The sequence below is a fragment of the Coptis chinensis genome, chromosome 8, assembly GCF_015680905.1.
Source record: "Coptis chinensis isolate HL-2020 chromosome 8, ASM1568090v1, whole genome shotgun sequence".
Classification (NCBI taxonomy): domain Eukaryota; kingdom Viridiplantae; phylum Streptophyta; class Magnoliopsida; order Ranunculales; family Ranunculaceae; genus Coptis; species Coptis chinensis.
Genome location: NC_141463.1, coordinates 486,782 through 506,955, shown reverse-complemented (window position 1 = coordinate 506,955; position 20,174 = coordinate 486,782). Strand labels below are relative to the sequence as shown.

Here is a 20,174-nt window from a genome sequence, read left to right as displayed (position 1 = left end):
GTGTATTAGGCTATTCTTTGTTGGGCCGTTGTTGGGCTTGACCTGGAGCCCTGCTTAATCAATTCAGTGGTGCCCAATTCAAGACTCTTAAATATTTAATATTCTCACCTCACGAACATAGATGGAGAGTGACTTAATACTCCATAAAAAGCAGAGAAAGGGATTTCGTTCCAGGTATAATTTGTGCTTGTCAAGGAAAGGCTTCATTCATGCACTAAGCAGTTAAAATCGGATTTAATCGAAGATAGTATATCGGAGGTTGAGCGATATACATTTCTCCGATTTCTTTGGTCTTACTCAGTTGGCAATTAAGTTGGTTATATCGACCAAGGACCCCGATGGGTTCCAGAAAATAGTGAGAGAGAGAGAGAGCATAAAACCAGATCTATTTTGAGTAGTGCATAGGTTGAAGGCAATGGTCAAAACGTCAAAGTCAACATTCTCTTTTTGCACAAAAATACTATGGTGTTTGTCAGTATATAGTTGTTACATGTTATACTACTTTTCTAAAAGGAAGCGGACAAAATGGGATTAGTACCCCTTTGGTAAAAGGGTAGTGGAATAATGGTTATTCCACATGTGTCCCTTCTTTATATAGTTTACACTCTTTTTTTATTTTGAAGATTTTTGTATTATGCGGTAAGCAATTACCGCAAGATGGTACAATTGGCAGCATTGATATTCCGCGAAAAAGCATTGCCCACAAAAACTTGTTGCCGTGTTTTTTTTGGTTTTTTTTAAAGCTTATGGAATTCCACGGCATACAACTCCCGCATACAAATAAAACTTACGATGCGGTATTTCCGTGATATGATAGTAACCATGGATATTTCATATTTGTTGCCGTGGGTGTCTTTTTCTTTTTTTTTCTCAAGTTGTATATTTCCGTGATACAATTCCGTGAAATGATAATAGTCGTCTGCGCTGAACATATTTTCCTTGAGATGGCAATATCTAGGAAAATTTTATGCCATTGGTAACTTTTCTTTTTGAAAATACTTCTAATTGAGAGGTGCGAATTGAGAGTAACGGGAGAGAGTGACGTGACTTTTAATGTCAAATTAAAGTTTTCTTATTTGAATTGAAGAAGTAGCCACAAGTTTTTCTTTTTGGATTTTTTGTTTTCTTTAGGGGGGTGCATTGGATTTTGGATGAGAAATAAATGTCGGGGTGTATATATAGCAAATGTATGATTAAATGGAGGGTGCCAAAACCATTGATTTATACAAAGGGGCACCAATCCCATTTTATGGGGTGTAAAGACCGTGCCCCTTTCTAAATCGTACAAAAAGTGAAGAGAATGTGTCTTTGTAGTCTGTTTGAATAAGTCCTAGTCTTTAGGATACTTGTCTAGTGTTTCCTGATTTGTCTCATTCTGTTAAGATTGTAACAGGTTATTTATAAGCCTAAGATTATTTAATAATAAGTAAGTCATTACCAGAACTGTTAAGTACTACTTGAACATTTGTTATTAACATTGTGGTATCGGAGCCACCATTGGGCCTGACAAAATCAAAGCAGCAGAGTCTTTGACATAAATCAAAGCAATAGAGTCTTTGACGTTCTTGCAGTAGTAGAGAAGCTAGATGACTACCGAAGGGAGTTTTATGCAGCCATCCATTCCTCGCTTTGATGGTCACTATGACCATTGGAGCATGTTAATGGAGAATTTCCTACGATCTAAGGAATTATGGAGGCTGGTGGAGACTGGCTATGAGGAGCCAGCAAATGGATCTGTGCAGACAGACGCACAGAAGAAGATACTAGAAGAATTGAAACTGAAAGATCTGAAAGTGAAAAACTTTCTCTTTCAGGCTATAGATCGGACGATATTGGAGACCATTCTTGTGAAGACAACTTCCAAACATATTTGGGAATCTATGAAAAAGAAGTTTGAAGGGAGTGTTAGGGTCAAGAGGTCACATCTACAAGCTTTCCGCAGAGAGTTTGAAATCCTAGAGATGAAGACTGGAGAAGGAGTCTCTGAGTATTTTTCAAGAGTTTTGTCAGTGGCCAACAAGATGAGAACATATGGGGAGCAAATGCAAGATGTCACAGTGGTGGAGAAAATTCTCAGATCGCTGAGTGAGAAGTTCAATTATATTGTTTGCTCGATTGAGGAGTCCAAAGACATCGATCACCTTTCCATTGATGAGCTGCAGAGTTCTCTAATTGTTCATGAACAAAAATTCCAGCGACATATAGGAGAAGAACAAGCACTCAAAATCAGTTATGACGACAAATTTGGTGCAAGAGGACGGGGTCGAGGTGTGTACAGAGGAAGTGGAAGAGGTAGACGCTTGCCCTACAACAAAGCAACAGTGGAATGCTTTAAATGCCACAAGCTTGGACATTTTCAATCTGAATGTCCAAGCTGGGCTAAGGAAGCTAACTATGCTGAACTAGGAGAAGAAGAAGAGATGTTGCTCATGTCATATGTGGAGATGAACGGTGCTCGAAGGGGAGATGTCTGGTTCTTAGACTCTGGCTGTAGCAAACCACATGTGTGGTGACAAGAGTTCATTCACTGATCTGGATGAGGACTTCAAGCAAACGGTAAAACTGGAAAATAACACAAGGATGGATGTGTTAGGAAAAGGCAGTGTGAGATTGAAAGCAAGTGGGTTTACACATGTTGTTAGTGAAGTATTTTTTGTGCCTAAACTAAAGAGCAATCTGTTAAGCATTGGTCAACTACAAGAAAAAGGGTTGGCGATTCTCATCCAACATGGAATGCTCAAGATTTATCACCTAGAGAAAGGACTCATAATACAGGCCGAGATGTTAGCAAATCGGATGTTTGTGTTGCTGGACAAATCACTATCACAAAAGCCAGATTGCTTCTACATCTCCACACAGGATATGACACACTTATGGCATTGTCGTTACGGACATTTAAGCTACAAGGGGTTGAGGACTCTTCAGTTTAAGAAGATGGTGCATGGGTTACCTCAGTTCAGGACTCCAACAACAGTGTGTACAAACTGCATGATTGGAAAACAACACAGAGATCCAATCCCAAAGAAGAGAATTTGGAGGGCCACCCTACAGAAAAGCTCCAGCTTGTTCATACAGATTTTTGCGGACCCATCTCTAACAGTAAGAAGAGGTACATTATATGCTTCATTGATGACTTTACTAGAAAAGCATGGACTTATTTTTTAGTAGAAAAATCTGATGCATTAAGCATGTTCAAACATTTTAAAAGTTGTGTTGAGAAATAAGTAGGAGGATATATTAAATGTTTGAGAACAGATCGAGGAGGAGAGTTCACATCACTTGAGTTCAATGAGTTCTGCACAGAGCATGGCATCAAGAAGCAATTGACTGCAGCGTATACTCCACAGCAGAATGGTGTAGCGGAAAGAAAAAATCGAACTATGATGAACATGGTTCGATGCATGTTTTCTGAAAGAAGGATTCCAAAGAATTTCTGGCCGGAGGCGGTGAACTGGACAATACATGTTCTGAATAGAAGTCCTACATCGGTTGTGAAGAATCAAACACCTGGGGAAGCATGGAGTGGAAGTAGACCCTCAGTTGAGTACTTTAGAGTTTTTAGATGTGTGGCGCATGTGCATGTTCATGATGTGAGAAGGAAAATGCTAGATGCAAAGATCATTACTTGTGTGTTGTTGGGAGTAAGTGAAGAGTCTAAGACATATAGACTCTATGATCCAGTTGCAAGGAAGATTGTAGTTAGCAGAGATGTCGTGTTTGAGGAAAATAAGTCTTGGAGCTGGAATAGCAGTTATGAATAACACATAATGGTTGATTTGGAATGGGATGATGAAGATAATGAGGTAGTGAACGCAGGGAATGAGGGAGCAGTGAATAAAGCAGAAGAAGAAGTCACTGAACCAGTTGGTAGTCCTCAAAATGGTGAAAATGGAGGCGATTCATCTAGTTCTGAAGAAGGAAGAAATGTTGCAAATAGAGGAGATTCATCTAGTTCTGAAGAAGGAAGAAACAAAGGGCCTCCGGGGTGGATGAGAGATTATGTAACTGGGGAAGGACTTTCGGAGGAGTCTGAAGAAGAAGATGCAAATGTCCATTCGGCTCTGTTTGCTTTAGCAGATCCAATGTATTTTGAGGAAGCGGGAAGCATGACAAATGGAGGACAGCTATAGACATGGAGATACATGCTATAGAGAGGAACAACACATGGGAAATCACTGATCTTCCTAAAGGTGCAAAGAATATTGGAGTGAAGTGGGTTTATAAAACCAAACTCAAGGAGAATGGAGAAGTGGACAAGTTGAAGGCTCGTCTGGTAGCAAAGGGGTATGTGCAACAACAAGGGATAGATTACACAGAAGTATTTGCGCCAGTTGCGCGAATGGACACAGTGAGAATGATTGTGGCTCTAGCAACTCAAAAAGGGTGGCCTCCCTATCAACTTGATGTCAAATCTGCCTTCTTGCATGGGGAACTTAATGAAGAAGTGTATGTGGAACAGCTGAAAGGTTATGCGATGGAGAATAGTCCTCAGAAAGTCTACAGGCTGAAGAAAGCTCTATATGGACTGAAACAAGCTCCACGAGCTTGGTTCAGTCGTATTGAAGCACATTTCATAAGTGAAGGGTTCGAGAAGTGTTATTGTGAGCATACTTTGTTCATTAAAACAAATAAGGGAGGTAAGATTCTCATTGTCAGTTTTTATGTTGATGATTTAATATTTACTGGCAATGATGAATTGATGTTTGCTGAGTTTAAGAATTCCATGTTGAGGGAGTTTGACATGACTGATTTGGGGAGAATGAGGTTTTTTCTGGGCATAGAAGTTTTGTAAAGGTCAGATGGGATCTATATGTGTCAGAGGAAGTATGCTTTGGAGGTGTTGAAGAGGTTTAGGATGGAGGACAACAACTCAGTTCATAATCTTATTTTTCTAGGTTGTAAGCTTTTTAAAGATGAGAATGGGGTTTGTGTGGATGCGACTTTGTTTAAGCAAATGGTGGGATGTCTCATGTACTTAACAGCTACAAGGCCAGATTTGATGTTTGTAGTAAGCTTGATTTGCAGGTACATGGCCAAACCAATTGAGTTGCATCTGATGGCAGCCAAGAGGATACTGCGATACTTAAAAGGAACTATTGACCTTGGATTTTTCTACAATAAAGGAGGGTGTGAAGGTCTGGTTGGATATGCAGATAGTGACTATGCAGGAGATATAGAAAACAGGAAAAGTACATCAGGTTATGTTTTCATGTTGGGATCTGGGGCTGTTGCATGGTCTTCCAGAAAGCAACCTATAGTCACACTTTCAACCCGAAGTAGGGTTAGGTAGGCTGCATTTGCTTGTGCTAGTCAAAATTTGTTTGGATGAAGAGAATAATTGAGAAGTTGAGTCTGGAATAAAGTAAGTGTACTACAATTATTTGTGATAACAGTTCCACAATTAAGTTGTCAAAAAATCCTGTGCTACATGGTCGAAGCAAGCACATTGATGTGTGTTTTCATTTTCTTCGTAATCTCACACGAGAAGGAGCAGTCAAATTGGTTTATTGTAAAACACATGATCAGCTGGCAGATGTGATGACAAAGCCCCTCACAATGGATGCATTTCAGAGGTTTCGACGACAGTTGGGAGTCTGTCAAGTTCCTGAATTAAACTAGTTGAAGTTGGTAACTAGTTTAAGGGAGGGAATGAAGAGAACGTGTCTTTGTAGCCTGTTTGAATAAGTCCTAGTCTTTAGGATACTTGAGTAGTGTTTCCTGATTTGTCTCATTCTGTTAAGATTGTAACAGTTTATTTATAAGCCTAAGATTCTTAAGTAAGTCATTACCAGAACTGTTAAGTACTATTTGAACATTTGTTCTTAACAAAAAGAAGTTGTAAGCCGCGTATCCATACTTGTCTTCTTTTAAGATTGACCTATTTTATAATATGTTTTCCATTGTTAATGTTTATATAAATAGATTTAAATGTTTAATATACCAAAAAGTAGTATTTCCTATTCTATAAAATTGAAAATGAGAACTTTGCAAATTTTGTCACAACAAAATGCATTGAAATTGCACTATTTATATTACTTAAGAATAAATAACTAGTCAAATAAATAAGAACAAAGGTAACAATGTCTACCGATTAATAACAACTTATTTAATATTAGTAGTGTTGTTGATATTGTATTTTTTGAAGCTATAATTGTATATTTGTATATAATAATATAAAACCGATTCAACCAATTAAACCACCAATTAATGGCATATCGCTTCTAGACCAATTACATCTTAAAACCGATTTTAACTGCCTTAGCTATATTGTAAAGTTCCATTTTACTTGGAAAACATTTACAAGCAAACTAATGGAAATGAAGAATTAAAATTAAAAGAGAGTTCAGAAACAACAAAAGAAAATATTTCATTTCCAAATCAGAAAATTTATTGCCATAGAAGTTTATTTCCCCTTAAGAACAAATTAGACTGGTAAGCCAACTAAGCAAGTTACTTGGATCCGATTGTGCAGTGCCTTAAAACAGGGCCCGCGGGCTTTTGTTGTTCGGTTTGAGAAACTTGGATCATATTGATTTTGGGCCATCAGATTACAAGCCCAGCCCATTCATTTAAACATAATTAATCATCCAAAACAGCTTTAATAAATTTGATCTCATCTACACAAACCCCACTCCCAATTCCAAATTGTAAAGGTAATTTTTCATCAAGTTATTTACTTTATTTCATTTCTTGTTAGATTTATTGTAATTCTAGGTGTTTACTTGTTTTCAGATGGAAGAGGACTTGGATAGTCAGAAAGAAGCAGTGCCAGCTGCAATAGGTATGGAGTTTGATTCCTATGATGATGTATATAACTTTTATAATTGTTATGCTAAGGAACAAGGGTTTGGCATTAGAGTTCAAAAATCATGGTGTAGGAGATTAAGTAAAGAGAAGTTTAAGGCAGTGCTTTGTTGTAGTAATGAGGGTTTTACAAAGAAGAGAAGTGTGAATAGTAGAACTGGTTGTCCAGCAATGGTGAGGATTAGGTTGGTTGGTAATTTTAGGTGGAAAGTGACTGAAGTAGTTCATGAGCATAACCATTTGATTAGTCCAACGAGTAAAAATCGGTATAGATCACATAAAAGCGTGGGTGTTCGAATAAGAAAGAAGGTTCAGGTAGGTAGTGATGCTAGAATGCAGACAAGTACTTCTAACCAAATGGATGCTGTTGATGGACTGAGTTTTGAAAATTATACTTCTGAAGGAAATTGCGTTTATGAAAATAAGCAATTGGAGCTTAAGGAAGGAGATGCACAAGCCCTTTATAATTACTTTTGTCGAATGCAGCTGATTAGTCCAAACTTCTTTTATGTAATGGATCTTGAAAATGAAGGATGCTTGGGAAATGTATTTTGGGCTGATGCACGATCAAGGGCTGCTTATAGCTACTTTGGTGATGTAGTTGCATTTGACACTAGGTATGTGGCAAACAAGTACGAGGTATCATGTGTACCGTTTGTTGGGTTAAACAACCATGGACAATCTGTTTTGTTGGGTTGTGGATTGCTTGCAGATGAGACATTTGAGTCATTTGTTTGGTTGTTCAAGGTATGGCTTTCTTGTATGCCGGGATGTCCTCCATTTGTCATAATTACTGATCAAGGAAAGACCATCCAGCGAGCAGTTATGAATGTTTTCCCAAGAGCGCGTCATTGTTTCTCTTTGAATCATGTCATGCAAAAAGCTCCACAAGAATTGCGAGGCGTGCGTCAAAATGAAGCAGTTAGAAGGGCATTGAATAAAGCAGTCTATGATTCACTGAGAGTGGATGAATTCGAAACCATTTGGAAGGAAATGGTCGAACAGTGTGGAGTTGGGGATCATGAATGGCTTCAAACGTTGTACCACGACCAGAAACAATGGGTTCCAGTTTTTCTAAAGGAGTCCCCTTTTGCTGGTTTGTCGTCGACAGAACAAAACGAGTGCATGCATGGATTTTTTATGGGTATTTAACTAAGCAAACTTCATTGAAGGAGTTTTTCGGTAAGTATGAATTGGCTCTAGAAAAGAAGCGTACAATAGAAGCCAGGGAAGATTTTGACTCGTTACATTCAAAGCCCATTCTAAAAACTAAATGTTGTTTTGAGCTACAGATGTCCAGATTTTACACTAAAGAAATATTCAGGAAATTTCAGCACGAGGTTGAGGAGTTGTATTCGTGTTTTAACACCTCACAAGTTCATTCAGACGGGCCAATTGTAACATACGTTGTCAAGGAACGCTGTGAAGGAGAGGGAAACCAGAGAGAAGTTAAAAAATTTGAGGTTTTGTATAATACAGAGAAGCAGGAAGTTTCTTGCATATGTGGTCTGTTCAACTTCAAGGGCTATCTCTGTAGACATACATTAAGCGTCCTAAACTATAATGGAGTGGAAGAGATCCCTTCTCACTACATTATTTCACGGTGGAGAAAGGATTATAAGCACTCAAGGATAGTGAACGCTGGGGCCAATAGTGATGAAGTTGATAATAGAGACCAATGGTCCGCTTGCTTATACAAATATGCTGTTCAAATTGTGGAGGAAGGGGCAATATCTCAAGAACATTACAAAGCTGCTTTACTGACACTAGAAGAGTCACTAAAAAAAGTTTGTCTTGCAGAAGAAATTGAATCAAGAATGGTACCTACAACATCGCAGCGAAGCACAACTTAGAATCATCTAAGAAACAGTGAGTCAAAAAAAAAACTCACGCGACATTTTTGTAAAGAAAAACCTTCCAAAGTATCAATTAAGAGAACAAATACAAATTGTGATACGTCCACCTAGAGATGTGACATTTTGTAAAGAAAAACCTTAGTATCAATTAAGAGAACAAATACAAATTGTGTGTGTGTGTGTTTTTTTTTTACGCTAATCAAATACAAAATTGTGTTGCTACATGGTGGCCGTTTTTCGTATCTTTTATATATGCCCATGTTCGGTTGTTTATGGAATAGCAAGATTTTTTATATGCTTTCTTTATTTGATTTTTTATTCAATTCCGTGGACAAATTGCATGTACAGAAACCTCTCACTGGTCATGTATCAGACAATTGGGACTCGAGACATAGGTAACATCGGGCCGTAGAAAAACCCAAATGTATTGCGGATATTTTGGACCATAGAATAAACTGCCACCCCGTACTTCACTGTTATTCCGTGATTTTAGCGATATCTTACCAATTATGCCCATGACCACAAAATCCTCTTCTTACCAGTAAAATTGAAATAGATATCCAAAAAACTCGATGTAATTGTCGTGCCGCCACGCCATGGTTCGGGATTTCAGAATTATTGGAATTCCGATAAATTTAAAAATTAAAATTCATAATCTTTCGACCCATGTTATATTCAGAATTTTAGTGGTGGAATTTGGGCGGATTGGGTCGGGTTGAGGCATAACCTGAGCCCGAGACCAAGCTCTAGTCGGTCTTTAAATTTTTAGCCCAAATCCTAGGCGACAAATTCGGGTTGGATCGGGTTAGGCCGGATTGGTCAAATTTCTCAAGGTTTTTTTTTGGAATTATGAGATAAAAAACATTAAAATTAAATTCTTCTAATAAAATTAAAGAGATTTGATTGTTTAAAAGAGAAACTAATCTTGTTGATTATATTATTCTCTCTAAAATAGAAATTCTCAACTTTATTTTTTACAAAAATAGAATGATTGAAAGATATACGTACATATGCATACGGGTTCGGGTTTTTCAATTTTTTGATATTCTAACCCGAGCCCAACCCAAAACCGAGTTGGGTTTTGATTTTACAAAAAACCGGACCACAGATCTGACATGTTAGCCCAAAACCAATAAAAATCGAGTTTTAATCCATCCGGATCGGGCTAACCCGACCCAAGTTCCACCCCCTACGGAATTTTGATTAATTTTGGAATTATCAATATTTTGATTCTATACTGTTTTTTCCGGCTTTTTAAAAAACTGAAATATTGAACGGAATTCCAATATTCCATTCGGCATATCGCGGTAATTACAGTATTTAAACGTTTTTTACATTGACATATGAATAGATGTCGGCATTTAAGTCGGCATATATGAACAGGGTAACATTGTCATTCTCCATGACACAAATCTTCAAACTTCCAACAAAAAAGTATAAAACAGTTCCCTTTGGAAAAGGGCAACCTACTATTTTCGTGGAGAGAAGAAAAAAGATTCTTTAAAAAAAAACTCCCCACACTCTTAAACCAAATAAACCCCGTACGCAATCCCAATTGCTTTCCAATATTAACTCATCCATCCCAAACCGCGTTTCTTTACATAAACACAACCGCGTCAAAACTACCAATAAATAAACCAACCAACTTATAACCACCACTCCAATATCAACTTTCATTATACATACAATGAATAGTATAGGAAGAATTGATGAAGAAGTAGAGAAAATATTCAAGCACTACGATGCAAACGGGGATGGAAAGATATCAAAAACTGAACTAGCAAACGTGTTACGTGCATTAGGTTCATCAGAGCCAAGTGGAGATGAGTTAAGACTGATGATGAAAGAAATAGATACAGATGGGGATGGGTTTATAGATCTGAAAGAGTTTGCTGAGTTTTTTCATAAATCTAAAGGTAGTGTAGGTGATAGTGAGAAGGAGTTGAAAGATGCTTTTGATATGTATGATAAAGATAAGAATGGTTTGATTTCTGTTAATGAGTTACATATGGTGTATAAGAGCTTGGGACAAAAGTGTAGCGTTGGTGATTGTAAGAAGATGATTAAGAATGTTGATAGAGATGGGGATGGGTGTGTTAATTTTGATGAGTTTAAGACCATGATGGGCAGTGGGAAGTTCTAATAAGGTTCTTGTTACTCTAGATACTGATTTTTAGTTTAGGTTATGGTATCACTGATTCCTAATTGTTATTTCAATGGTTTACCTAAAGAAAGTAATAAAATTTAGTTACTTTCAAAGTACTACTTGTTAATTATGTATGTTGTTGTTTTTTTTTATTTGTTTCTTTATGGATTCCAATGAAGATGTTGTCTTTTGATATCTGGTCAAGTACTGCAAAAGAATTCGTTCAACCCTAAAAGGAGGTTCCTTGCGTACGTAAGTAGATGCAAGTCTCTAATTTAAGTATCTCGAGTGCCATGAGTGTTTGTTATTTTGAGTGTTTGTTATTTTGGGTGTGTTTGGATGGCCAACACACACACCCAAAATTATTAAATGGATACGAATTTGTTGATTAACCAACTCCAACCAGCATCAATCTTTCTTATGTATGGAGTTATTCATTGCTACAGCAAGGTTTCATTTGCAATTTTTCCCGAAAGTAATGATCGAGCTTCATATAAAACCTTCTTAGAATGAGTATGACATTCATTCAGCTGACCAGAAACTATGATAGTCGATCTGATCATATACTAGTTGTGTGGCCTTGTGGAGATTAGATCTTGGGAACCTTAGGATTCTACCACAATCTCCTAGTAGTTGTGTGCCCTTGTGGAGAATAGATCTTGGGAAACCTCAGGATTATACCACAATCTCCTACCATTTTAATGCCATACAAATAAAAAATCTTTCTTGTTTTTCTTTTTTTGAATCGATGATGAACCAATTTATTAAGAATAATATAGAAGATTCTCCTACTTAGTGGTCTATTATTGAAAATAAAGAAAATACTAATTCAAGTTGCAATCATATATGACTGAGTATATTAGCTTTCCTTACACAACAAGTACACAAATATTATATTTCCCTCACTTCACTTATTCTTATTCTTATTGCTTCCCTCAAGGCCTCAACTTTGACAGTTTCAAGCAGGAGCAGGAGCGGGAACAGTATAACCTGAAAGGAACATTTATAAGAACAAGATCAAAACATACTCTAAGAAGGGAAAAAAAAAACAGGAAAACAGTGGCTTATAATAATCCTATAAAGGGATCAAAACTTTTTTGATAAGACCTTTTCAGAGTTTAATTTAGGCCTGGGCTACCATGAGAATATCGTCATAGGAATGAGGGTTCGAGACCGTTGGATGTGTGAACGGTCCGAAAATCAAAAATAAAAAAGAAAATAGAAAATGTATTTTTTGTTTTTGATTTTCGGACAGTTGGATCACACATCCAACGGTCTCGGATCTCTTTAATTTATTGGCTATATTTTAGGATTTCATGAAAGTCAACCACCAGAACATATATAAATCAATCATGGTATCATGGTGATATAAATCAATCGTGGTATCATGGGCATGGGGAATTATGATGGCAAAATGTCAGCATTAGTCACATTTTGTAACCAAGAGGGCAAGAGGCGCGTACTTACTTCCACATACGAAGCCAGGAGCCACCGGCCTACCACACTGTTCAGCCACATAGACGGCCTTCTCCATGCTTATGAATAGCTCTATCGTCGACTGTACAAGAGAACAGATACAAGGAATATCCACCCTCTTAACGACCTGGCAACACTCTGACGATGGTGGAACTTTTGGCCCCGCCTTCGCAACATATTGCCTGCATTGTATTATTAACACTGGTACATCATCCTCACAATCGGCTGCCAAGACTTGATTGCTAGAAGCGACAATTAGAAAAATTGCAATGGCTATAAACGCAAAACCGATCTTCGACACGGCCATCTCTCTCTAGTTTATCTATTCCAATCTCAATGAACTACTTTTCAGATGTTTGATGTTGTTAGGCCGTCCCGGCACATTTTTATACTCAAACAACTCTAACCCATAATTAATGTGGTTCATTAAAGTGACACCCTGTGCTTACCCAATTAGTCTGGTATAATCACTGCTGACTAGGTCTTGCCTTTCATGTGATAATCTAATCTAAAATGACCATTTGCCTGAGTAGGTAAGAAATGTGCTCTTATTTTGGGTAATGATGATTAAGGGGTGTAAAAAAAAAGGCTCTCAAGCACTTGGCCGGCCCGACCCATAGGCGGAGAAATCCCTCAAATTTACATAAAACTAGGTTCAAAATTCTCATTCCAGTCTTTATTAGTCAAAAACCCGTTGACTTTATGAATTACGTCTAAACCCATCCGGTTTTTAAAATTGTGAAATAAAGGTTTTATTTTCAGTAAGTTACGAGAAAAAACTAGCCCACCTTATTTGCTTTTTTAAAATACCGTATATACCCTTTTTATATGAAATTTGTTACTCCGTTTATTTCTTTCTCAATTTAGGTTTTTATCATCTTGAATTTGGAAAGAAATTGGTGATGGTGATTTCTCATATCGTGATTTAACTCGAGTGAAAGAAATTTTGTGTTGTACGATGGATTTTACTGTTCTTGGAGTTATATCCTACAAAAATTTGACTCTCGCAAGTCGTATTGGTCTGCTTCTTCCATTATCGATTTCAAAAATGAGATTTCAACAAATTGGCCCGAGTTAAATCCATCATACTTTGATATTTCTTTCACTTGCGATAGAAAGTCATTTGTTATAGAAAATGATGCAGAGCTTCAATCTTTAGCGTGCTACAGCTTTGCAAAGGGCTTTTCTACATTTAACATTGATGTCTCTTTAAAACTTGCTTATGGAGTAGGTGAGAGTAGTACATCTGGTGATAATTCTTCTAATTCTTATGGTAGTAGCTCTTGTGCTTCTGGTAGTGGGACTGGTAGTGAAATAGTGCCTATTAAAGAATGAAAAAAATGGACGTTTTATACCATGAACTTTGCTGGTTTTATTATTTTGGGCCAAAATCTTTTTTTTTTTTAGCAAATTGGGCCATGACATTTCTTTTTTGTATCAGTTTGGGTCACCGGTGTATTTCCGTTAGAAAATTTGTCTATGTGTGCAAACGGCTGCCTACGTGTGCTAACGGAAGATGGCATGTCGGTATTGAAATGGAAAGCTAACAAAATTTGATGTGGCGATTACGTGACAAGCACCTGAAATTTCAAAGAAGACTGCTCGTGAAATTTCAAGGACTCGTGAAAATTCTAAACTTGTGAAAATTTCAAGGACTCGTGAATTTTTTTTTTCTTTCTAAATCGCTATCTCTCCATTTTTTTTGTTTCTGGACTTGTGAACATGAAGAAATAACCCCGTCTCCTTCATTTGTCTCTTAATCAAACCCCATCTCCTTTATTATCTCATAAGTCTTCTAGTTGGTATTTTAATTAGGGTTTTGATTTTGTGCAATTTCGAAAATGTCAACTACTGGAAATCTCTATAATAGGTGTGGTGAGTCAAATAATTCGTCTAACAATTGTTGTTGGTTATCGACACCGTGTTGTTTTAAAAAATGTGGCGGAAGTAGGATCCTGAAACAGTCTCGCCAAAGCCATTCTCTTGGGCAATTTTTTTTGACATGCCGCGTTTGCGGAGACTTCCAGTGGTTGGAAGACGCAAGAGCATCATCAATGGTATCTTTGGAGTGTCTAAGATGCAGAAAGGCGAATTGCCTAGGGGTTAGAAAGGTTAACACATCAAAAAAGAAAAATGAAAATGAAGGCAAGAAATTCGTGAATTGCACCGAGTGCGGGAGTGATTTCCAATGGTATGAGGAATTGTTAATGAACAACATTGAGTTGGCAGCGAGTTCAAGCTCTTCCCAAGCCAGCTCTTCATCATCTTCAAAAAGAGATGAAATCAAAAGAGATAAAAAAGTCAAGATTACATTTGAAATTGAGGACGATGGTTTGGCGAAGGAGTTTCAGTTTCATTGTAAAATTAGATTAGTGCAATGTGATTTCCAGTGGTATTGTAGTGGAAGGAGTTTGAGTACACTGTCATTTCCAGTGGTATTGTAGTAGTGGAGGGAGTTTGAGTTTTAGTGTTAATTTAGTTTGAGTTGTTTGGTATTGTAGTAGTGGAACGAGTCTTTATTAGTGCACTATCTGTACTAGTGGAAGGAGTCTGTATTAGTTTGAGTTGTTTGTTAATTTAAATGAGTGCACTATCTGTAGTAGTGGAAGGAGTCTGTATTGGTGCTTGATTAGTTCTGACAACAAAGATTAGTTGTTTCTTTCTTATTGCTTGGTGCTTGTTTCTTAGTTGTTTCTTAGTGCTTACAATAACTGAAAGAAAGTTAGAAAATACATTGCACTGAACAACACAACATACAAAAAACCTAAATATAAGCACTGAACCACTAAACAACACAACATACACTGCATACAATAACTGAAAGAAAGTTAGAAAATCAATTTTGTACATAACATGACACTAAACCACAAAAAAACCTAAATATAAACACCAAGTGTTTACATAACAGCATACACCAAGTGTTTACGTCAGTGTTTACACATCACAACATACACCAACAAAAGGAAAAGGTGCTACAAAAGGAAACAGACAAAACAAAGTCTGACTACGCAAAAGCCCAACAGAATACCCATAGCTTGTATTGCATCACCAAGTCTTCAAACATGATCTATTTCCAAACTTTAGTTTTGGCTTTGGCAGCTGCAGATCTAGTTTTAGGTTTGGAATTTGCTCTTGTTCTCACAGTCAAAGCAGTTGTTTTCTGCTTAGTCTTGGATGGTGAGTTTCTAGGGTTGTTGCTTGATGCCACTGCATCAGTTGTCAGTGATTGTGAGTTTCTTGATGCCACTGCTTGATGGTGAGTTTCTTGATGTTGAGTTTCTAGGGCAGCTGCAGATCTAGTTTTAGGCTTGCTGCTTGATGCCACTGCATCAGTTGTTAGTGATTGTTTGGAAGCAGTTGCAAAAGCTTGTGCAGAAGCAGTTGTCAATGATTGTTTGGAAGCAGTTGTTGAAACTTGTTTAGATGCACTTATTGAACCTTGACTGCTAGGTACTTGAGCTTCACTTGAAACTTGATTTGACTGTAAACCAATAACTGGAGCTTTACTAGATCGTCTGGGAAGGGGAGGTCTACCTTTTCTTTTGTTGTTTGCTTCAGAAATCTTTGCTTCATTTATAAGAATAGGTGCTCCAGTAGCTGACATCTATCACAAGAAGGACAAAAGATTAGGTTATGTTTATGAAGTATGTAAAACAACTACCTCATTTCAAATGGAAATCTTTCAAATGCAAAGTAGTTTGTAAAATAGCATTACCTTCAAGTAAGAGTTTCCCTTTGTCCATTTGTAAAAACTCCAACTCCCTCAGGTACATGATCCTTTCTTCCTTTTACTCCTGTCTTCCTCTTTGAAGCTCCCTGAGGTACATCATCAGCTACCCTTTTACCTCTCTTTGACACAGTTGGCGTGCCCTCACCTACATTAGATGAGGGAGCCTTATTCTCCCTCCTCACCTATATCAAAATTCAAACTTATTTCATAAACTTAAAAACTTTTTTCTAAAACTTATGATTTCAAAACTTAGAAAAAAACTTATTGAACAAACTTATTTCATAAACTTACAGTGGTGGCAGCTGCTACTTGGTTGGCTTCATTGCTGACTTCAGTAGTCCCACTCTTAACTGTCTCTTTACCCTTCTTTGTTGTCCCACTCTTAGTCCCAGGTTTCTTAACAGCTACCTCCTTACCTCTCTTCCTCACCTATATCAAAATTATAAGAATTATAAAATGCTTAGTTTCAAGAATGCTTAATAGTTTCAAATGATTTCTAAAACTAATTTCAAATGCTTAATATATATCTTAAAAGCTTTCTTGTTAATATATATTGATTGAAACCAAATACAAAACAAAACAAACATAAAAACAAATCCCACTCTTCCTTATGTATGCTTATGTAAGCCTGTGAACAAGATATTCCAAACAGCTCTTTTAAGACATCTAGATTTACAGAAGATGCTATGGTTAGGTCAATTTTCTTCAAAAAGATTTCCACTTAAGTTTTACATATACTAGAAAATTGAATAGTCCTGAAGAAAGGACCCTAAACCATTATGTACATGCTATTTCCAAGTTTTTGTAGGGCAATCTGATGGTACAGAACCTTGCATTGCATCCTTACATTCTTACTTACAACTCGAACAAAAGATAACAAACCTGACAAACAAAAATGATTTTTTGCCATTTTCATCATTTCTATAATATCTTTATCATCATTGACTATCCTAAGCCCAATGTCTAAAGGCTTATTAGGATCAGTATAGAACATCTTAACCATATCTTTCACATGATATTCTTGCTCAATCATACCCTTCAACTCAAAATATGACATTTTATCTGGATCGATATTGTAAAAGTATTGAACTCTCCTACCCTTGTAATACAAGATGTGCTTCGTAAACCACTTATACCCATCATAGAGCTCAGTTGGGTCTCTCTGAAATTTCCCACCAAAGAAAAGTTCTATACAGTAATGATCCATGCTTAATTAGTTGCTTGATTTGGTGGATTGGGGATTGGGGATTTGGGGATTTGGTGGATTGGGGATTGGGGTTTTCTGTCTGAATTTGGTAATTAGGGAATTATGTTTGAATTTGGGGATTTCTATCAACTAAGTGCGAGTTTGCCTAAAGGTTCAAACCACGTGTAACGTGCATTCGAAACATGTGCAACTTCTATGAAATTTTGGGTTTGAAACACTTTGAAATTTCGATGCCACATCACCGGTGATTAGGTGTGCACTTCAACGGTGATACATGAGCATTTGGTCGGACACATATACATCCAGTACGCCACATAAGCACGTGAAGTAACGGAATGGTAACAGTGGCCCAAACTGATACAAAAAAGAAAGTTCATGGCCCAATTTGCTCAAAAAAAAAAGTTCTTGGCCCAAATTGATAAAACCAGCAAAGTTCATGGTAAAAAACATCCATTTTTTCATTAAAGAATTAAAGAGTATATTATAGGCTTTTAATCTCAAACATGTTAGTCAAACATTTGTTGATGTTAATGATTTCCGTTTTAAAGTATTGCAATATTCTATTGAAACTGGGTACAAATATCAATTTTCAAAGAATGATTCGGGGAGAGTTACGGTTTCTTGTGCTAAGAAGGAGAGTACTGGTTGTTTGTGGCGTGTACATGCAGTTTATGAGTTTGACTCTTTTGTGATAAAAACTATGCATTATGAGCACTCTTGTGGATTCGTCTGCAAAGATGTTAATAGTTGTTTGATGTTGAGCAAGCTAGTGGAAAATCTTATTTTAGATATTGTGTGCGGTATGCCTTTGGTAAAGCCAAGAGATTTGATGACTACGCTGAAGACTGACTACGGGCTTGACATTAATATCGACCATACCAATTAATGATCTGCAGAGAAAAACTAAGAATCATTAACATCTAATTATCATATTACTCTCATTAATTTGATGCCACTGTAACAGTGCAACACTATGTTGCCATGTGAGGTAGCAGAGGCAACATTCATGTTGCATTGGGATATCCAGTGCAAAATAAAACTCATCTACATGTTTGCTATTGAGCACAATCAAATTTCAGCTAGTAGTGAGGCTATAATTGTTATCCTTACCTGACTATCTACAAATCTCCCCAACATGAGGTCCATAACCATCGTTGCACTGAGTGTTAACTCTTTCCACTCATCTTCCCGCGCTATAGTACTACGAAATAAACAAAAAGGAAAGAAAAACAATTTACTAAGTGTCGCACGCACCAGTATAATATATCAACAAAAGCAATAATTCTTAAGCATTGTTACTTACTCTGGTTTTGCATTCTTGAAAAATTACTTAACCACCTTCTTCTCTTTTTTCTCCAAATAAGGCCATGCCATGCTTGTAGTGACATCAGGCATTTTTAATGACATTGGATCGACTATTGGAGTAGGCCAGTCATCCACAGTTATAGATTTGGCATCCACTTCTTTTTTCTCTGCCTTTCTCCTCTTTTTGGGGCTCTTGTTATCACCGTCCTCAGGTTTTTCTCCCTTCTTGTTTCCAACATTGTTCTCTTCTTTACCCTTTTGACCAATAAATAACCTATTTCTTCATTCTTTTTTGTTTCCGGACCTCTTTTGCTAATCTCATTTTCTTCTTCAGTTTGCACCACACTATCATCGTACTGCACAATCTCTAATTGCTTCTCATCATCTATAAAAGTCCATTTGATTTGCACAAATTCTTCGAATGTTTAATTCCGTCATCTAAAACTTGTCAATCAACAAAAATCTCAAAAACTGCAAAATAATCAATAAAATATGATTAGAATAGTGGTAAGTGAGGTATCGATCCACATCTTGAAGTGAATAAATGGGGGAGAAAAGATTTCATAAACCAATAGCTAACTTGGTGATTAATATTAAAACAATTGTTGAGGATTTCTAATTTCTTATCTAAACTAAAAATAAAAGTAACTTGTAAGAAAATAATGACTAACTAAAGCAATTAATTTTCAAAGATCAATTTATCAAAACCCTTGGTAGAAAGTTACTAACTCATCAACTATTCTTGTATTTCAGTTTTATACCTCTTGTTAAATTTCTCCAAAACTTCACTAAATCTTAAACGCTAGTTCTAGAATTAGTGGAAAATATAACTTGAAGAACATAATAAAACATCTCAATATTAAATTCAATCCTCTATTCTCTTTGACTCCAAATGAGGAATTTTTAGGCATTCAATGTCTACAATAAGAAGTACAAAAAATCCCAAAAATCCCTTAATGACTAATAAAGTTGAGTCTAAACGATTTTTAACAAAAAGAATAAACTAACAATGGAAAATACCTCGTATTTTTTACGGTGATAGAAACCATGCACATTTAACCTTAGTGCAAAAATCAATTAAAAAGAGATATCATTGGATTTCATAAAAAAACACATATAGTAGAGATTCTAACAAAAAGAACAAAAACAAAATAACAAGAATTTCATGGAGAGCTTTCACTTTCCACCATGGGGTGGAAACTTAGCCCTCCATGCTATTAATTAACATGAAAGTATAATTAAAGACAAGGGATAGAGTGAACATTGAAACTGCCTTTATTTCTTTGATGTTGATCTTCGGAAACTTACACACTCAAGAGCACTCTTCCTCACTAATTAAATGAACTAAAACTTCAAAGCAAAATTTCTATTAGAATGGAGATAGAATGAGTGTAGAATGCTTGTAGAATGGTGTAGAATGCTTGTAGAATGGTGTAGAATGCTCCTCCTCAATGCCAATTCTCTTCTCTATTTATAGCTTCCACCAGCAAGATCTTTGTGCATATAATATCTTCACACAAAATAGAAATAATCTTTGGGATATAGGAAAAAAAATATAAGATAAAAGAATTTAGGAAATGGAATACGGAAGAGATATTATCAAGGCATGAGGAAGGAAAGAAATATAAATTGGAAATCAAATAAAGGATA

At 36.5% G+C, this 20,174-nt stretch overlaps 3 protein-coding genes, 1 long non-coding RNA gene and 1 pseudogene across 4 annotated transcripts; 3 read left to right on the top strand and 2 right to left on the bottom strand.

The window, feature by feature from the left end:
- The first annotated feature begins 1,586 nt into the window (after window positions 1–1,586).
- Window positions 1,587–2,513, top strand: LOC147479141 (uncharacterized). The gene has a single exon (XM_086576369.1). The coding sequence runs from the start codon at window positions 1,587–1,589 to the stop codon at window positions 2,511–2,513; it is 927 nt and encodes a 308-aa protein (XP_086432495.1).
- A 2,297-nt stretch (window positions 2,514–4,810) lies between these two features.
- On the top strand, window positions 4,811–5,290 carry LOC147479140 (secreted RxLR effector protein 161 pseudogene; annotated as a pseudogene).
- Window positions 5,291–6,603: 1,313 nt separating this feature from the next.
- LOC147479139 (protein FAR1-RELATED SEQUENCE 6-like) lies at window positions 6,604–8,671 on the top strand. The gene is given in 3 exon segments (XM_086577860.1): window positions 6,604–6,653; window positions 6,733–7,942; window positions 7,945–8,671. Coding segments are annotated over 2 exon segments (1,923 nt in total). The 5' UTR covers window positions 6,604–6,653; the 3' UTR covers window positions 8,658–8,671.
- Window positions 8,672–10,322: 1,651 nt separating this feature from the next.
- LOC147479138 (uncharacterized) lies at window positions 10,323–12,247 on the bottom strand. Its single transcript, XR_015204883.1, has 2 exons — window positions 11,914–12,247; window positions 10,323–11,796 (listed from the first exon to the last, which is right to left on the bottom strand). It is a non-coding gene; the product is annotated as an uncharacterized LOC147479138 (long non-coding RNA).
- Window positions 12,248–15,107: 2,860 nt separating this feature from the next.
- On the bottom strand, window positions 15,108–19,964 carry LOC147479137 (uncharacterized). The gene is made up of 6 exons (XM_086576895.1): window positions 19,833–19,964; window positions 18,523–18,995; window positions 18,330–18,420; window positions 16,304–16,441; window positions 15,998–16,194; window positions 15,108–15,886 (listed from the first exon to the last, which is right to left on the bottom strand). The coding sequence occupies exons 3-5, from the start codon at window positions 18,369–18,371 to the stop codon at window positions 16,000–16,002; spliced, it is 375 nt and encodes a 124-aa protein (XP_086433021.1). The 5' UTR covers window positions 18,372–18,420; window positions 18,523–18,995; window positions 19,833–19,964; the 3' UTR covers window positions 15,108–15,886; window positions 15,998–15,999.
- Window positions 19,965–20,174: the final 210 nt, after the last annotated feature.

What these genes read in the sequence shown, in the direction of transcription:
- LOC147479141 (XM_086576369.1), top strand. Translation starts at nt 1,587, where the DNA reads ATGACTACCGAAGGGAGTTTTATGCAGCCATCCATTCCTCGCTTTGAT.
- LOC147479137 (XM_086576895.1), bottom strand. Translation starts at nt 18,371, where the DNA reads ATGGTTATGGACCTCATGTTGGGGAGATTTGTAGATAGTCAG. An exon ending in GGAGATTTGTAGATAGTCAG is followed by an intron (nt 16,442 to 18,329) that starts GTAAGGATAACA and finishes ATTTTGATATAG; the next exon opens with GTGAGGAAGAGAGGTAAGGA. An exon ending in AAGTAGCAGCTGCCACCACT is followed by an intron (nt 16,195 to 16,303) that starts GTAAGTTTATGA and finishes ATTTTGATATAG; the next exon opens with GTGAGGAGGGAGAATAAGGC.